Here is a 19,659-nt window from a genome sequence, read left to right as displayed (position 1 = left end):
CATGGACAGCTGTGAGTCCAAAATGACTCCCAGGCTGCGCACCTGGTCCTTCAGGGGCACAGTTACCCCATTCAGGACCAGGGAATCCTCCACACCTGCCCGCCTCCTGTCCCCCAAAAACAGTACTTCTGTCTTGTCAGGATTCAACCTCAATCTGTTAGCCGCCATCCATCCTCCAACCGCCTCCAGACACTCACACAGGACCTTCACCGCCTTCACTGGTTCTGATTTAAAAGAGAGGTAGAGCTGGGTATCATCCGCATACTGATGAACACCCAGCCCAAACCTCCTGATGATCTCTCCCAGCGGCTGCATGTAAATGTTGAAAAGCATGGGGGAGAGGACAGAACCCTGAGGCACCCCACAAGTGAGAGCCCAGGGGTCTGAACACTCATCCCCCACCACCACTTTCTGAACACGGCCCAGGAGGAAGGAGCGGAACCACTGTATAACAGTGCCCCCAGCTCCCAGCCCCTCAAGACGGTCCAGAAGGATGCTATGGTCGATGGTATCAAACGCCGCTGAGAGATCCAGCAGAACTAGGAAACAGCTCTCACCTTTGTCCCTAGCCCGCCGGAGATCATCAACCAGTGCGACCAAGGCAGTTTCAGTCCCATGATGAGGCCTGAATCCCGACTGGAAGGGATCCAAATGGTCCGCTTCTTCCAGGCGTGCCTGGAGTTGTTCGGCAACCGCTCGCTCAATCACCTTGCCCAGGAATGGAAGATTTGAGACTGGGCGATAGTTGGCCATCGTGGCCGCATCTAAAGATGGTTTTTTAAGAAGCGGTTTAATAACCGCCTCTTTCAGCGGGTCTGGGAAGGCTCCCTCACGGAGGGAAGCATTCACCACCCCACGAAGCCCATTGCCCAGTCCTTCCCGGCTAGCTTTTATAAGCCAGGATGGGCAAGGATCCAGGAGACAGGTGGTTGGTTTCACTCGTCCAAGCAGCCTGTCCACATCCTCGGAGGTAACAGATTGGAATTGATCCCACTCAACTTGACTAGACAGAACTCTAGCACTCTCCCGCCCCGGCCCTGCTCCCACGGTGGAGTCTACTTCTTCCCGAATCTGAGCGATTTTATCTGCAAAAAACTTTGCAAAATCATTGCAGGAGAACATGTGGCCCGTACTGGGCCCCGATGTTGCAGGTGGTTCCGCTAAATTGTGAACCACCTGAAAAAGTCTCCTGCTGCTGTTTTCTGCAGATGCAATAGAGGCGGTGAAGAAATTCTTCTTCGCCGTCGCTATCGCCACTTGGTAGGCTCGACGTTGAGCTCTAACCTGTGTCCGGTCAGATTCGGAATGAGTTCTGCGCCACCGGCGCTCTAGCCGTCTCAACGATTGTTTCATTGCCCTCAGATCCGTGGAAAACCACGGGGCTGTCCAGGCTCCATGCAATCGGAGAGGGCGCTTCGGAGCCAAACAGTCAATAGCCCTGGTTAACTCCACATTCCAGCGGGCCACCAGGGAATCAGCTGAAAGGCCATCAACATGGGATAAAGCATCCCCTACCACTCTCTGGAAACCATTTGGATCCATTAAGTGGCGGGGGCGGACCATCCGAATTGGTCCCACCTCCCTGCAGAGGGGATGGGTCGCAGAGAAGTCCAGTTGCACCAGGAAGTGATCTGACCATGGCACTTCTTTCGTTTCGCTTTTACTTAGTGTCAGATCACCAACATCCATAGAGGTAAACACCAGGTCCAAGGCATGTCCACGGCTATGGGTTGGGCCAGACTTATTCAGGGACAGCCCCATGGAGGCCATGCTTTCCACGAAGTCCCGAGCGGCCCCTTGTAAGGTCGTGTCGGCATGGATGTTAAAATCCCCTAGGACGACCAAGCTAGGTGTCTCCAGGAGAACATCCGCCACGACCTGAAGCAGCTCGGGCAGGGAATCCTTGGTGCAGCGGGGAGGTCGGTACACCAAAAGGAATCCTGTACTGCCCCTATTGCCCAACTTCCAGAACATGCACTCAGAAAACTGGGTCTTCCCAACAGGACGCCTGGTGCAAACTAATGACTTCCTAAAAATCACTGCAACCCCCCCTCCCCGCCCACATGACCTGGGTTGCTGTGCGTAAGAGAAACCTGGTGGACAAGCAGCGGCAAGGACAGGCCCATCTGCTTCATCCAACCAGGTCTCTGTTATACAAGCCAGGTCAAATCCTCCATCCATGATCAAGTCATGGATGGCAGTGGTCTTATGAATCATTGACCTGGCATTGCACAGCAGCACCTTCAGGTCATGTGGGTATCCCTTGCTGATTCTAGTATCCATCCGGTCAGGACCAGACCCGGAGGCAGGGATAGTCCTCAGACAACGACTAAACCTGCCTCCTCTGTAATGATAGGGTCTGGTCTTAGCGTAACTCCTCCTCCTACCCGTGATCACTGAGATCGGTTGTCCCAGTGCATCCCGCCCTGTGGAACATGCCCCAGCCATTTTATGGGCTGGGGCCCACTCCCCGGCAGCCCTGAACCCTCCCCCTAAAAACAAAAACAAAATAACACCTTAAACAAACAACCAAAACCAATAAAACAATACAAGCGAAAAATGTAAAAATTACAAAAACATCAAAATAATAATAATAAAATAATTCCCCAAGCCCAACCAACATCCATCCCACCCCCACCCCGCACATACAAAAAATCCAAAGAATTAAAAAACAAACAAAAAAAACACATTTTAAAAACACTCTGTTCCACTCTGTGGAAAAGTATGCTCCTAGCAGGAAGGGCTGGGTGCTGATTGCCTTAGAACTAGAGCTGTCAACTAATTAAATGCTTTTTCATTGATTAATCGTCCAACTAAATTAGCATACTATAGAAGGATCAATATAATTGTATTTGCGCATTATTGAAGAAACTATGATAATGTACACTTTAATAAACAAAAGCTGCCAATTATAGTTCAAAGAGGCCATCTCTAATACATCATTTTTCATTCTCTGACTGTAAACAGTAACTCAACAGATCAAAAATTAACTTCCAGAAATAAAGTGTTCCCATAATTTTAGCTTCTATTGATTAAAATTTGCCCTGTATCTTAAAATGGATCTATACCAAGTAATCAACTAAAATGTCAGTTGATCTACTAAGCAAACCAATGTTAAAGCCTGGAGTCCTACTTGTTAAAGCCTGGAGATCCACACAATTGTTTGGAAGGGAGAGAGATGTATATACAGTACAGCCAGCAGAAAATATACCTGGTTTGCAAGCCATAATTTGATTTCCTGCACTTTTGGCTTAGCATCCATACATGCTGCCTGAACACCTGACAGAGTGCTATCCGCTTGCCTACATCGAACACAGCTATCCTGATCTTTTAGTTAGGCAGTAGAATCATGGCTACATGTACAGCAAGCAGGAGCCCATATGGCTGAGCAAGATGTGCCATTAGGCATGTGTATTCTGCAAAAGTGTACACAGTAGCACAAATCTCAATGAGTGGTATGTGCATTTGGCTGCCACCTTCCAAAATGCCAAGTCCTTGGGGCTAACTTGCTTCACTGTGTTCTTGGCCTCTTGTAGCTATGTATAGTACCTGATTGTACTGAATCTAACAGGGCTGCTCCTGGGATCCTTGCAAGCTTAAAACATTGCACAAAGGATTGATTAAAGTCCAAATAGTCTCTGCTTCTTCAGGATCACTGTTGTTAAACCTGTTCCCTCTTTTTTTGGATTGAAGACTAAGATTTTCTAATTTATCCAGTACTCTGCAAGTGTTAATCTGTATTGGAAAGTGATTGGAGTTTATAGTTCAAACCTATTACATGGTATATACGGTGATGGAAATAATTGACAAATGCATGCCATTGTAGGGCTTTAACCTTTATTCAATTTAATTGGATAGGTTAACTGATCAAACATTTTAATCAATTGGAAACATGCCTTTGGTTGATTAGGCAGCAGACTCATTTTATTTTTTAAAAATCTTTTAATGCAAGTATTTATAAAAACTGCAGGGCACAATTGCCATCTTAAAGGGTTTGTAGCCTTTTCAGGCTATCCTGTCCCCTTCAGGTTATTCCCCACTTTCTCTCATATAGAACACCTTTTCTAAGATAATGCCTGCAGCTGCAAGCAAAGAAAGTGTGCTTGTGTTGTAGATTTAATCGATTAATTAATTGCAACTAGTGCAGCTCAGGGTTTACAATTTTCTAAATTTGGTGACAGATCTACTAAATTGTATCTAAACAAATAGGAATAAGTTGTTGAGCTTTGGACAAACATAGTAATGATATACCTGTTATGTATGAAGGCATTGTAGGCTGTATGTATGCAATGCAGGGCTAGACCTTCAGGCCTCCTGTAGCTCCGGAGCTTCATCTGCATAACAAAAGACAGAGAGGATTTTAAAATAGTCCAATGACATTGTTTGTAGCTGGCAGGCTGTCAATCCCTGCTGAGATAGGGCCAGTGTTGTGATTTGCTAATTGCAGGATTAAAGTGACCTATCACAGGTGGTGTGTGTGTTTTGCCTGGGCTGGCTTAAGGTACATATACTGGGCCAAGTGTCCATGTTTGTCATTCTTGTTCTTCTTATTCTTGATGTTCCAATAAATCCTTTTTGAGCTGAATCTCGGTTTGGGGTCATGCCTGAACCCACCTACACTTCAATACCTATTGAACTGTGTTATATTTTTGTTTATTATTAATTACTTGCCCTTCATCCTAAAGTCCCAGGGCTGGTTACAACAATTAAAACAATATTAAAAACAGTTTTAAACAACTTAGGGAGCACCCCTAAGCTGTGAACCTGCTCCTTTCAGGGAAGTGCAACCCTGACCAGCGCAGGCCATCTTCCCACCTCCCAGATTTGGAACACATAATACCTCTATCTTTTCAGAATTATGCCTCAGTTTATTGGCCTACATCCAGCCCATCATTGCCTCCAAGCATTGGTCTTAACACCTCAGCTGCCTCTCCTGATTCTGTTGGAATAGAAAAAAAGAGCTGGGTGTCATCCTTGGATGTTCACGGCACTTCACTCCAGATCTCCTGATGTCAGGAATCAGACCATCAGTCTGTTTAGCCCAGTACTGTTGACCAGATGTGGTAGCAGCTGTCCAGAGTCTCAGGTAGAGATCTTTCCCAACCACATCACCTGTGATGGTGATACTCATCTGTACAGCTTAGGTACTACTTTTTTGAACTGTGGATTCTCTCAGTAGAGAAACACCCCAACCCCATCTGCTTAGCCAAACTTTTAGAGTTACGCTTTTACAGTATGGGGAGTGCAGGGTCAATTCACAGTTCACCACCATCACAAGCCCACATGTTAAAAGTCGAAAGAATATTGGAGGGGTGGTGAGCTGATCTTCTAGCTCATGAGTAGGGGACCAGCCATTTTGGCTGATGACAGTTGGAGTCCAAAAGCGTCTAGGCCACAGATTCCTCACTGCTGCTCTAGCTAGTCAGTTGACCCCATTCAGATCCACAGTTTAGCAGCTTTCAAGCACCATTAGGTCTGTTGCAAACACACAGTCAGAAAGAGGTCTAGAGAAACTCTGCCCCAAGTATTCGTTTGTGTTTTTTATTTCGCTAGTTATATCTTTACCTAGTTGAAAGGAGGACTCTAGATAGGTGAAGTACAGTGGTACCCCAGGTTACAGACGCTTCAGGTTACAGACTCCGCTAACCCAGAAATAGTACCTGGGGTTAAGAACTTTGCTTCAGGATGAGAACAAAAATTGCGCAGTGGCAGCGCGGCAGCAGCAGCGGGAGGCCCCATTAGCTAAAGTGGAACCTCAGGTTAAGAACAGTTTCAGGTTAAGAACGGACCTCCAGAACGAATTAAGTTCTTAACCCGATGTACCACTGTAATTAATGTACAAGATGACATCTCTGTATCAAAGTGTAGCACGTTTTAAGGGGTCCACAGTGTGGCTCCCTTAGGTGCCACAAACTTCTGCTTTTCCAAACTTTTGTTACTTTTTAAAATGAGGGGGTTTGGGACCTTTTTTTGTTGCTGTGAGGGAGTTGCCTGTTTTTCTAAAATTTTTGGTCTGGTTTTCATTTGTTATGGGGTAGGGTGGGGAAACGGGTTCTGAGCATTGCCCAATTTTCTTTTCTGTAATGGGTATTTCATGGTGCCCACATCAGTTCCTTAGATTTCCAAATGTGCCTGCAGGCCCAAAATTGTTGATTCCACAAAATACAAATCACTCAAGATGCAAATCACAGTATTTGTGTTTTGGAATTGCAAACAACTGATTATGAAAACTGAATATCTATTGTAATTGGGCGTGATTCCATTTGAAGTCAGACTGTAAATGAGATCCTGATTACGCTATTACACTCTCTCTTATGTTGTTTGCTCACTGTCTTTCATGCGTTTCAGTTCCTGAGACTTCAGTGCCAACAGCAGTGTTGGTCTCTCTGCAGCCCTCTCTGAAAAAGAGAAGCTTTTATGTGCAAGTCTCCCCACCTCCCAGCGTCCTATCAATGTTCAATTCTCTGAGTGGTTGATCTGACAGCAGTGACTTCAGCTAGTGGTACAGATTACTGGTAGTCCTTTCAACCACAATGTTGTCTTGTTAGGGTTTCCAATGGTTAAAGGGTAACCTCTTGATAAATAGAAGAGAAAACATAATATATACATCTTTGTGGGTGAGTTTTCACAAAATGAAATAGTGTTTGATAGTCTCTGAACTTTGGACCTGAATGAAGTCCACTGTCTAGCTTAAATGAAGTCCACGGTCTAGCTCTTACTGCAACTCTGTTTGTCATGTGATAACTGCAGTCATCACATGGTTATTTGCTTGCGTGTAATGGTGTATTTACCGTTTTATCACCTCTGCACCATACATAACAGTGGCTATATCCTTCTTGATCCCGTGATTAATGGATCCATTCCACACATTCTCTCAGACTTTGGTATCTGCTGGTCCAAATTAAGCCCTGACATGTATACTAAAGCCAACCGTTTGGGGAAGAAAAAGAGATTGCCAAGGTACTTCAGGTCAGGGGAAGCTATCATTATGCCTTCCAGATGTTGTTGTATTCCCAACACCCATCAACCTCAGCCAGTATGGCCAGTGATCAGGCATTATGGAAGGCGTAGTCCAACAAGTATGTAACCAAGCATGTAGTAAGGGTCAGTGCCAGTCTGAGTGTGTGGTTGCAAAGCCTCTGTGTGGAGGATTTGCGCAGTGACCCATCACCCTACCTGATGTTGCAAATTACAGATCAGCAAGCAGTGGTTCCGTGTGGTAGCAACCTTTTTGGTGAAGGACCTTCCCAACTGACTTAAAACACCTATGTACCCCACCCCGCCCCTCGATTGGCTGCCCATTGGATCCTTCGGGGCAGGAAGGTGCATAAAGTGCTTCCTGTTCCTTCTGAGGTCTTCCTGTGATCTGGAGTGCTCTTTTATTCTGGCGTCTCCTCTGACCCTGACTCACTCATTGGTTCTGACCACTGACTCGTCTCATGGCTCCTGAGTCATCTCAGGGTTGGGCCGTGAACAGCAACAGGCTGATACATGTTCATGTGCCAATGGATAGTTGGAAGGGATGAGTGACATTAGTTCTCTGCTTACAGGTGCCATGCCTTACTTGGGATAAATTGCGGCCATTAGTATGTAGCTGATTTTAAAAAGAGGATTTTCCATCCGGGAGTGTGCTGTCCTTAAACCAACTGAAGAGTGTATTGTTAATCTTTTCCTCCCTCCCTCAGATCTGAGCTTTTAATTCAGAAATTCAACATGAGCTTTTAATTCAGAAATTCAACATGTGATGTATTTCTCATTATGACCCTAATACACTGGGAAGAGCTTCACCTTTTAAATTTCAGTTTTGTAGGCTGCTGTTCAAAGCCTCAGTCATGGGGGAGGGGAGGTGGCAACCCTGTTTTGTACAGTTCATTGTGGCGAGCCCACTTTCTTATTTAATTATGTCACGATTTCCGGTGCTTACCAACTTTCTGACAGCTTCCTGCTTGTGTGTTAGACTGAGTGGAGATACAGCATTTAGAGTTAAGGGGGAATTGGGAAAACACCCTGAATAAATGTTGAAGAAGCACCTGAGTTTCACTGGTCAGAGTTCTGCACCAGGAAGCAACAGGTCTTGGTGTTGCTGATAGGATTCCCTCTCACTCTCCTTGCCAGATTTTTTTGCTGTTTTTCCCCCATATGAACCTTCACAAGTGCTGGAGGCTGCTGATTTTCTCCATGTTCAGCGTTCCTGTGAATTAAGAATTGCTGGAGGGTGGAGTGGGGCTTTTTACAGTGGAAGAAACCCAGTTGCAGAATGCTCTCCAAGAGAGGCCCATTAAACATAATGTTGTCAGGTTTTGACTTGCCTTCGGGGGGGGGGGGGACCCTACATCAGTTTACACAGGCATTTCTAGGCTATTAGTGGTTGGGGCTCTTTTTCTTTTATCCTTGTTTCGTATTCCTAAATGGTTTTATTTTTAAAAAAGAGAGAAATCATGTTGCCATGTAAAGTATACACAAACAGAACTCCAGAGTCGTCTCAGATCATTATTTCTTTTAATAGGAAATACATATAACAATCTGAAACACAAATTGGTAACAACAAAGAAAAGCATCAGAGCAACAAGGAGTATAAGACAAGCCTGAGCCAGGACTGGAAAAGGAGTGAAAGGTAAATATTTTCAGTACATTTTTAAAGAGATTCTCTATTTAAGACGGGGTGAGGAACTTCAGGTCTGTGGTCCAGAAGTGACTGTGACCCTCTGGCTGAAAAAGGGTTTTCATCCCTAAATTAGAGGATGTTGTCTGATGATTATAAAAATAAGGTTCTGTGCTTTGGTTTAATAGGTCTTAAAAGAACCTCTTCTCTTTGATAGTTGCACTAATAATCTGGTTTCCTTATACAGGAACAATTTAGAAGCATTGAAAAATTAGCATCTGTCCATTGAGAAGTCTGCTCTGGTCTGTTGGTAAGTTTTAATGCCTCTACCAGAAAACAGATCTCCAAACTGTTTGTTAGTGTTTTATTTCCAAATCTCCAATGTTCATTTTACCCATTTAGGGTTATGTTATGAAACATTGACTTTTGCAGATAAGAAACTCCCAGATTTGTAATGTCATTTTAAAATAATATTCTCAATCCAGATCAGTGCACTTGTTTTAAAGAATTTTCTGTACTTCATATTGCATCAATGAATTTGTTTATTTACTGTTTTACTAGTGGATATGATCCAGTCCAAAATAAGCATGTAATAGTTCTGCTGTTCAGAGTGCTTCAATTGAATCTGTTAGCTGCTTTGATTTCCATTTTGTTGGGAAAAGCTCTGCCTGTAATGTTAGATTCACAATTTAGGATTTTTTTTAAAGTTAGGTATGTTAAAAGAGATTGTCATTGAAATTTGGAGGTAAATGAGTCCTTGAAATGCTCAGTGGCTCAAGATAATGATGAGATCCTTTGCAGAAACAGCCTATTATCCAAAAGAGCATTAGTATGCATCTTGGTGTAAAGTATTTTATAAGTATTTGGTGTGAGAAAAAAACCTGATGGAAAAGTATCTTTATTGAGTAGGAGAACAAGTATCCTTGATGTCAACTTTATATAATTGGCTCTTGGTACCTTATATAAACATTAATTATGAATCTGAAATGAAGTAAGATTTTTTTTAAAAAAAAACTATTTGTTTTCAATTTTAGATGCTCTAATGACTTCTGAATGTTGCTATTATAGTCAAGCTCATGCTGAGATGTAAGACTTATTTTGCTTCACCTCACTAACGCAGTGCCAAAGGTTGACCTACTTTCTGATGACTGTGTCATTGTGCCCTTGCAGGTTCCACTTCCTAAGTCTCAATAATGTATATTATTAAACAAGCCTCTGCCTTGCTGGTATCCTTTTATCTCCCATACCTTGTCATTATGTGCTAGGCTGGAGCATACCCATCAGCTATGCCCCTGGAACTCTTGGGATTTTCTGTAGAATCTGGCACAGAACTTGGGTTTATTGATACTGACTTTTATGTATTTTAAATAAAAATGGTTTTCGAGTTCTCATGGTTAAAAGCAACTAAGCCCCCAAAGTGTTTGGGTAGTGTCAAAAGGCAGCCTAGGAAATCGACCCGAGGACTGATTCATCCAGGCTTGACTCTGTGACCTCTACTTCCAAGCTCCCTTACACACCTATGGATCTTAGCACCTGTACGCCATCCTTATGCTACATTATCACAGTCTCCCCTGCCTCTCTGGGGTAATGTGACAATAAATAGGATAATCCTATGTCTACTGCACTGAGCTCCTTGGAGGAAGGGAGGGATGCCTATATGATGAAAAAAATTATAACGTCCTTATGGTTAAATGAGCCTTGAAGTCTAATGCATTTCTAGCTTGATGTTTGTTAGAAGTCAAATCACTGGGGCTTCCTTCCAAGTAAATGTGTGTTTTTGATTTAGAATCACATATGTAATTCAGCAGTCAGGGCTGTCATGCCAGCTTATTTGCTGCTGGATACTGGAATACAGTATTCAGGGAAAGCTGTCTGTGGCCAAGAGACAGCAACTGCTGTTGTGCGGTCCTTTGTAAGGAGCTATGATTGCATATGTTGGATGCACAGAAGTCTGCCCAAAGAAATCTTTGGACGCTTTATACTCATATTTCCACTCTGACTCAAAGATCATTGATACATGGAAATGTCAGCTATCAGACTCTGTGATACTTCATCCTGGTACAAAAGGCAGTGCTAATGGTTCCCAGTGCTACTATGCTGCCTCTTGGCAAGCATACAGATTAACCTTCCATGTGACACTATTGAGCAGGAGCAAGAGGTTATGAAAGTACATAAATGTTAGTCTTTGGGAACCCAAATTCAGTGGCCCTTTTCTTTCAGCTAACATTAAGCAGGGTTTTAATTTTGTTGTAATTTTAAATGGGGTTTTGATTGCGATTATTGTAATTAGGGTTGTTAGCTGCTCTGGGCTCCCATGGTGGGCTATGGGGAAGAACGGGATGGAAATGTATGGGAATAAATAACTATTTTTGGGATGCTTTGAAGCAAGGCTACTGCATCATGATGTTCTTTGGGTGGGACTGAGTAAGGTCAATTATAATGGAAGTTTCCTTCCTGGGGTTAATAACACCTGGGGAAAGGGAGCATCAGGATCATGACGGGAGAGTAAAAAACTCTTCTTGTGCATCTGAGTCCTGATCTTGATTTTCCCCATTCTCCTGCTGCAGCTTTTATTGGAATGAAAAAAACTAGTTAAAGGCAAATCATACATTTAACATTTCAGCTAGTTTCAGTCTTGTCTTCTGGCTGTCCACATATGCAGGGTATTATGCAGTAAAAAAAGAGAGCTGAATTCATTAATCAGGATAAAATATGCAAATTAAGAAATGTGCACAAAATACAGAGTATCTGCAAGAAAGGGCAAACAAGTGAAGCAGGCCATTAATATCTTGCTGTCTGACAGCTAGAAATTCTACTGAGCCCCACTCTAGCTTTGGAAATTTCACCCCACAGTGCCTATTTACTTTAAAGCCCATATTTCAAGCCATAAGGACTAGAAACTTGTTTTGTGTTTTTAAATGAAAGCTGGAACTCTTTGGTGTTAGATTCTGTGCCTCCTGCTTTGTGGGTGGGTGTGCATCAGTGATCTCCCAAGGCAGATTTTGCGTTGACTTTATTTGATTCCAGTTTCCTTAATATTTCTGTTGTTTCTGCTTTCCTTATGAGCTTTTTCTCATTCTGTATACTTCATGGTTAAACTTTCCCTCTGGCAACATTTGATAGAGAATTGTCCTTTTTTGCCATGGTTGGCAGTTCTTTCCTTTAAAATAAATATCTAATCTAGATGTCCTTCCACTTTTGCATACTGGGGTTGGTATGCAAAATCACTTTTGGTCTTGTTTCAATAGGAGTTTTGTATAGCAATTCCAGATTCCAACTTAACAACAGCACTATCTGGAAACCTGGACTTGGCATGGTACAAATCAGGACCTGCTATCCTGCTCCAGTGCTTGGACTTTTCAGTGTGCATATGCTTAATCCAAGCTGTCCATAAGAGGGGAAAAAACTGTTGCAGATTAAATTTCTGTCTAAAACACAGCTGTGTGAGGCTGGCCTTAACTTATTCTGGCATACTTCTGTTGCTTATACTATTTGAGAATGGAAAATTGGTTAGTGTGTAATCAAGCCCCCCAAACCTTATCATGTCAATAGTTAATACTGGTGTTGGTATGCTTTTTGGTCATGGCAAGCGTCTTTCCCCCCACCCCATTTCTGATTTTGCTTAATGGTCTTTGCCTAACAACTGCTCCCAGCTACTGAAATTTGTGTTGCATCCCACTTGTCTTGGTGGAGCTAAAGGAAACCATTCTGTTTCCCACGAATGACCAGAGAAAGTTATAGCAGCCTGAAGGGTTGTAGCTGGTAGACATTAAGCAGCCCCCAGAACTGCTGTTGTTTTGGGGCACTGGTACTGCTTTGCTTTGCTTGTTATTGTGTTTTTCTCCCTTTGCTCAGCTGGTATGCTCGGCAATAAAGCCTTGTCTCAGTACTCACAAGAGATCTGACAGTGTAAAAGCAAATCCCATCAGATACTTGAAACAGTAAAAGCATTTGGCATTGCTTTGTCTCTAGCCTGCACTGCATTATTTGGTTTGTTTTTGAGCATTGATACGCTGCTTTTCCAACAAGTGTTTAAAGTGGCTTGCAAAAAGAAAGGAGAATAAAACATGAATAGTATAAAATGATATAACTGAGTAAGAACATTGAGAGTTTAATAGCAAATAGCCTCTACCAGGAAAACATGGTCTCTTGACACAGCAGTTGACAGCATCCAGACTCTGCCTGTCTTGGAAGAGCTGGATGTCCCTTCTTCCCTTGTCGAGCTGAAAAACTCCATCAACTCTCAAACGTGTGGTAAAGACTCAGGACAGGGCAGAATCCCAACAGAAGTGCTGAAAGCCGGCTTCACTTCCTCCCCCATGATGCACCTCCATGGTATTTACCTGCAGTGTTGGGAAGAAGGATCTGCGCCACAAGACATGCATCTCTCTGCTGAGTACTGTGGGGAAAGCCTTTGCCCAAGTAGTTCTCAGCAGATTTATGCTCACTTGCTGACAGGGTCTATCCCAAGTCACAATTTGGCTTTAGAGCTTGGAGGTCAGTCAACAGGATTTTCTCACTGAGCCAGCTGCAGGAGAAATGCTGAGAGCAGAGACACCCATTGCACATCCTTTTCATTGACCTTGTTCAACAAAAAATGACTCTTCACACAGCTCAACAAGATGATCAGGTCTTTACAGGAGAACATGCATGTCACTGTCCAGTATGATGGTTCATCCTTGGACACCTTCCCTATAAAGAGTGGAATGAAACAGGACTGTGTTCTCACCCCAACTCTCTCTGGCATATTATTCTTCCTGTTGCTCTCCTATGCCATCAGCTTCCATTGAAGGAGCAATGGTGTCTGTTCAGCCTGGCGCATCTCTGTGCCAAGACAAAAGTGTGGCGTGTTCTTATCTGAGAGATGTTGATTGCACTTGGTGCAGCCTTGACAGCGCACTCTGTGGGAGCTCTACAGAGACACATCAACCGTTTTGCCCAAGCCTCCATGCAGTTCGGCCTCACCATCAGCCTGACAAAGACCAGCAACCTGAATCAGGATGTTGCCAGCACTCCATGCATCAGCATTGGTGACCACACATGACATGAAGGCTGGCAACATTAACCCTGCCGTATGGGAATCCCTTGCAGACGATTGTAGGGCCTGGAGACAGACAGTTAGGTTGTGCATCCACAGCAGTGATCAGAGGAGGAATGACTGTCGGGAGCAGTGTAGAGAGAAGTTTGACTTCACTCCCAAAGATGTACTCTTCCATTGTCTCCTGAGACAGATGGATGCTTACAATTCATGGTTTACAGCTTGAGGTGGGATATCTGGAGTGAAGTTGTACACTATGCCTATAATACCAAGCATTTGGGATATGAGCTGGGATAGCTCAGTTGGCAGAGCATGAGACTCTTAATCTTCAGGTTGTGGGTTTGAGCCCCACATTGGGTGAAATATTCCTACATTGCAGGGGGTTGGACTAGATGATCCTTGTGGTCCCTTGCGACTCTGCAATTATATGATTCTATGAGTCTGCTTTGGGTCTTGACTGACCTAGGTTTTGCTTATGTGCCTGTTGGGATCGTTGTTGAATTCCAGAAGTCAGGCAGGTGTTTTGTGCAGGTCAGATTAGTTGGTGGCTGCTGCTTTTGGGCTAGAATATGTTGGCCATTGAGATTATTTTCATCCATCTTCTTCCACCAATATCTGAGTATAATAAATATAGTTGGCCAGCATAGATCTTGATTTTCTGCTTTTCATGGATTCCCAAAGATGAGGCAGGATAGTAGGTGAGGAAAATAAATTTGGAGCAGTTTTGGAAGATCTCAGAAATATAATTTTGTGCATATGTGTGTTTACAGATTTGCATGTGTAATAAAACTGGGGTATGAAAAGACTAAAGTTGGCTAAATTGGTATGTGAACCTTATCCTTTTTTCTGCCCCTTAAATCTTACCAGAGAGCAACCCATATGTAACCTGCAGAGCAAATCCAATTTCCTGTGACTCTGATACTAATGGGGGATGGGGTGGACAGTGGCTGTAAACGTCACTGCACCCTGGGCGATATTTTATAATCATAAGCTGAGCTTTTCCCTTGACTGAACTTTGATGGATGACTTATTCTAATCTTTTACGTAGTCAGATAATCTCCCCTCCACTCCCCTCTGCTGGCATTAAAATGAAAGATTTCTAAGGAGTAAGGACTGGTCTGCCAATCCAATCCAATCCTAGGATGAGTTAACTTCCCAAGATTGCAACAGTTCTGGGTAAAACTTTAACCAGACCTTTATAGCCAATTGCTTGATTGTCCAGACCAAAAGCTACGCACTGATCCCAAACAAATGAGAACCTTGAAAACTGCTGTAATTACAGCTTTACAAAAACACAGATTCCACCATCTGTCTTCTCGTAGACCCTAGATGAGGAAAAGGTAAGAGCAAGGGCTAGGGTGTCCACTGCTGATCTTGCCTGTGTTTCTCTTGGATACCTGTCACGGAAAAGGAGGTTGTTGACTCTGCCCTGCTGCGATGGTTAAATTTTAGTCAACGTTTGTGTTTGCTTTGCGATAAGGGAGGGCCTGCTCTGAGGTTTTTTCTCTACAGGCAAGAGCAGGCTGGGTGTTCTGTCTACAGCCAATCACTTTCTAGAGGAGTAAATAGGAAAGGTAACAGAGTTCACTGCTTATTTGCTTTTTAGAAACCCAATGCTGCTTTTGCTTCATTTGTAACCAATAAGGTGGCATGATTTCCAACTATAGAATGTCTGGGTTGAAGTGCATTCTTTCATCATCCTAGTTTCTTTTTCATGTATGAAGCTAAGCTTTGCCGAACCTGTCTCAAGGCTCTTTAACGTGAACATTTGTTATCAGATTTCTTCTTACTTCAGGTTATATGCACAGTTGGAGTATAAATGCGGACAAATGAGGGAAAGACATAATGGAACATAGCAGCAGATTATGCTTTCTTAACATGGAAGAGAAAAGGGGTTAGTTTGTGAGTTTTGAGGAAAACAAATGGGAGTCACCCTAGAGTTCTTAAATTATTGGTATAGGAACTCAGTAGAAGCTTGTTACAGCCATGCGGTCTGAGCTGTGGCAACCAGCTCAAACCTCCTCACATGGGAGCTGCTCTGTGGCTAACCCTGGCTGGACAGCTTACTCTAGCATTAACCCCTTCGTGCAGGCTGGTTATATGATGTTGGTTATCCCATATGTATATTTGTGTATGAATTAAAAAAATTAATAAAACACAAATATTTATTTGCCAGAGGGGTATAACACAACAAAACATTTAAGCATACAGATAGGTGCAGACTGCTACTTGTCTCTGTTGACAGTACTGAGCTAGATGGGTCCAGTGATCTGATTCGGTATAAGGCTCACATGTTCAACCCAGTGGCAGTGAATGCCATAGTTTGTAAATACCTATTCTTTAATTGGTTAAACTATGCATATAGTTAAAGAATGGGTATTTACAAATGAGACCAGATTTAAGGCGTATTTCCCCCCTTCACAGATGCATTTTATAATTAACCCCTGCCTCCCAAGTTATATAGGGCACATTCTGACTGATAAGACTTTGTGTGATCATAATAGAAAATACCACAAGGAGGTGAGGTGATGGTGCACTTTATAGCTTATGATCTGTCAGTCTTTGTATCTCAGTTCCTGGTGCGTTCACACAAATCCTTGCCCCTTATTAAAGAGATACACAACTTGCGCAAATGGTTTTACATTGTCTTTGCTGGGAATCGTCTCCTCTTTCCATTTTCTTATCTGAGTGAAAAGCTCCATGCACCAAATTAGTACCATATGCAGCTAGCTGTTTTGTTGTTATTTAACAGAACCTTCACCCTCACTACTCCACTAGCCTGTTATTTCACCGTCTCACCTCTGGTTTTGGTTGAAATTGCTGTTGATCAGTAGATTGCCACAAGTCCACAATTTTGGAAGCAGAAAGCAAGGCCATATTCAGGAGTATTTTAAACACTGTGGGATTAAACTGACACGAAATGCAGCAAGTGGTGGTGTGAACACAGCCTTAATTTTTGGATGTTCTGTTCCTTTATATCTTTTATCACCATGAAACTTTCATGCTGAACCTGACTGCTCTCTCTTGTTCTGGGCAAGGTATGAGACAATGGAATCATGTGAGCAGCACATATGGATGCCAGATGCTTGCAGCTTTTCTAGTAACTGGATTTCACAGTGTCAGATGATGAATGAGATCGATGTGCAGAGTAGGAATGGGGAACCTGTGGCCCTCCAGATCTTGCTAGACTACAGCTCACATCATCCCTCTCATATTGGCTATGCTGGCTGGGGCCGATGGGGTTTTTAGTCCAACAGTACAGTGGTACGTCAGATTATGAACCGTCCTACTTATGAACGCTTCGGGTTATGAACTCTGCAAACACAGAAGTAGGTGCCATGGGTTGCGAACTTTGCCCCGGGATACGAACATAATCCGCTTCCGGGGCCGCGGGAGGCCTATGTAGGGAATGTGTGCTTTGGGTTAAGAGCGGAGTTCTGGAACGAATTAAGTTCGCAACCCGAGGTACCACTGTATATTGGAGGGTCACAAGGGAAGGGCGGTAGTTCAGTGGTAGATTATCTGCTTTGCATTTAAAGGGTCCCACATTCAATCCTTGGCATCTGTAGGTAGGGCTGAAACTCTAAGAAGCTGCTGCCAGCCATTGGTCTTCAAGTGGTGAGTTGGGTCCCTTAGTGGGCTACAGTTTGACCTATGGAGAGTTGTGGTAGCAACATTAATATATGATGCAAAATTCACTTGTGGGGCCCCAAATGCAGGTTTGAGTTAAAGGGGGTGTCTCCAGTCCGATAAGCTGAAGGAGTATTGATGTGAAAAAATACTGAGCTAGATGGAGCAATGGCCTGACTGAATAATAATGATGTTTTCCACCTCTGGCAGAGACTTTTTGGTTAAGTGCTCTGCAGAATCACAGTTCTGGCAAATAGCAACCTAGGTAACATTTGAATTTGGAATCCCTGTTCCATGAGAGCAGGTGGGTTCATACAATACCTATACCAAGTACAAAAAGCTAGCTTGACTGTTCCAAAATGGAGTTTGGGAACTTTTAATACGGATGTGACATCCCTATTTTATAAATCATGGTGTTGACAGGTCAGGATCCTCACATGTCACATCAAGTCAGAGAGAATAATTACATAGTTTTTCAGGTTCTCTCTGCTCTTTCATGACATTTGCACTAAAAATGATGAGCCCAGGAGGAAGCTTCAGGTGACGCTGTTGGATCTGCTTAATGTGCCGTTGGCTCAGAAATGCAAAGAGGATTTCTTGCTAAAACAAGTGCTTGGCTGACTCATCCAGGTGATCATCTCTATATGAAATATTTAAATTGCAGGCAGGAGCCATGTGGGTTACGAGTTCACTTTTGTTGCCTTTTTTGCAGTTGTGTGCTTGAGAAGGGACTGTTATTGTCTCTTGTAGGAGATTGTTCTGCCAATAAACATGTTCATCTTGTTTCTTGCATCGTAAATGGTTGAACAAAGGCTGGTTCATGTTGAGCTGTCCATGTAAGAACTCAGAAGGTGGTTGCTGTCTTGCTTTAAGAATTGCCTTTTGTTTCCTCACAAAAGTCTTTCATTTTTCACTCTGCACACATTGGCATGATTTGCAGAAACCAGACAAAATTTGTATTAGTGAGGCTGTGTGGGCTCCCAGAGAGGAACTCATAGCAACTTTGCTTCATCCTGGTCTACATTGGCCTAAGCCCAATGAAGCTGTGATTCCTAGAAATGACAGCGGCCACACCATCTAAGAGAAGGAAAACTCTGATCCTAAACCTTCGCTACCTTGTGGGATATCTTTGAATAAATAAAAGGCCAAGGGGTAAATCAGAGTGGAGTACCTAAGATGGTTGGATGGCGTCTTATATGCCTCCTTCTGGCAACTCCTGCAGCCAAGCTGGTGCCAAACTTATTGCTCTGCTTATCTTTGGACCACATCAGTGAGGCCAGGAGGTGGGTCTTATTGTCTGGGCAGCCCAGGACATCCATACACACTACCCAAGCTTATGTCTCGGGGAGGTCACTGCTAACATAGTGGTTTGAATTCACCCTCAGAGGTGCACCTCTCAAGACAAACAGATGCCAACAATATAGTACATTCTAAGCACTGAAAGCACTTCACGTATCTCAGCAATGTGGGAAAGTATTATTTCTGCAGTGTAGAGCAGCCTTTGCCAACTTGGTGTCCTCCACTGGACTGCCATTCCCTTTGGGAAGCTGTAATCCAAAACACCTGGAGGACACCAGGTTGGTGAAGACTGGTGTGGGCGGACGCTGGCACCAAGTGTACACCTGAGACACCGAGTACATGCCAAGAGGAGATTTGGCCTGTGGACTTTTCAGCTGGCATTTTTAGCCACCATAGCACACATCCAAACTGTTGTGTATCAGATGGTTTTTACCGAGTTGGATCTGCTGCACAGTTACTTGTTTGCCCTTAGACTACAGAGGAGTACTTTGGGATAGCCTCATGAAACATACATGAATATGATAGACTTCTGTAGTGCACTCTTGCCCATAGAGTGAGTGACCACCAGTACAAAACTAAATTGTGAGACAAAGCACCTGACCATTATGAAAGGCATGACATCTTTAGCAATATAGTAATGCCTGACTAAAATCCAGTGGAAATGACGTTCATTACGGGACATTTCATTATTTCAGAACTCCCCCACCCTCCACCCTCCTAGGTTCCTTTTCTAAAACCTTTCAGCATCTTGTTTCCATGTTCCTTTTCATAGTAGAAGAAATATTTGCCACTGGGTAGGCTGTTTGCAGCAAGCCTGTCTGAACAAGGCGTAGGTGTTTGGTTTACACATTGTTGTTTTTGTTTGTTGAAGGTAGCAACCCCCCAGAGTAAGTGAGAACCACGTTTAGTTTGCTAAATCGTGATCTCTTGTTCAGAATCTCTTTTCTCATTAAAGGTAAAGGTAAAGGTACCCCTGCCCGTACGGGCCAGTCTTGACAGACTCTGGGGTTGTGCGCCCATCTCACTCAAGAGGCCGGGGGCCAGCGCTGTCCGCAGACACTTCCGGGTCACGTGGCCAGCGTGACAAAGC

The 19,659-nt window shown here is 43.5% G+C and overlaps 1 protein-coding gene across 5 annotated transcripts in view; it reads left to right on the top strand.

Annotated features, from left to right (window-relative positions):
- The window catches only part of SEMA4G (semaphorin 4G), a 96,070-nt gene that overhangs the window by 8,643 nt on the left and 67,768 nt on the right, over positions 1-19,659 (top strand). For 2 of the 5 annotated variants that reach the window (XM_028730449.2, XM_077930175.1), the window contains exons 2-3: positions 8,507-8,614; positions 8,850-8,912. The exons of 1 other annotated variant lie outside the window; for it this stretch is intronic. Coding sequence is in view for 1 of the 4 variants with exons in the window: in XM_077930174.1 (XP_077786300.1) it covers positions 14,970-14,980 (11 nt within the window). In the remaining 3 variants the exon portion in view is untranslated. Of the gene's footprint in view, positions 1-8,506; positions 8,615-8,849; positions 8,913-14,954; positions 14,981-19,659 lie in introns of those variants that run through there. 2 more of the 5 variants (XM_077930176.1, XM_077930174.1) reach the window with 2 other exon arrangements.

Source organism: Podarcis muralis, chromosome 6, assembly GCF_964188315.1.
Source record: "Podarcis muralis chromosome 6, rPodMur119.hap1.1, whole genome shotgun sequence".
Classification (NCBI taxonomy): domain Eukaryota; kingdom Metazoa; phylum Chordata; class Lepidosauria; order Squamata; family Lacertidae; genus Podarcis; species Podarcis muralis.
This window is presented reverse-complemented; position numbering and strand designations above follow the sequence as displayed.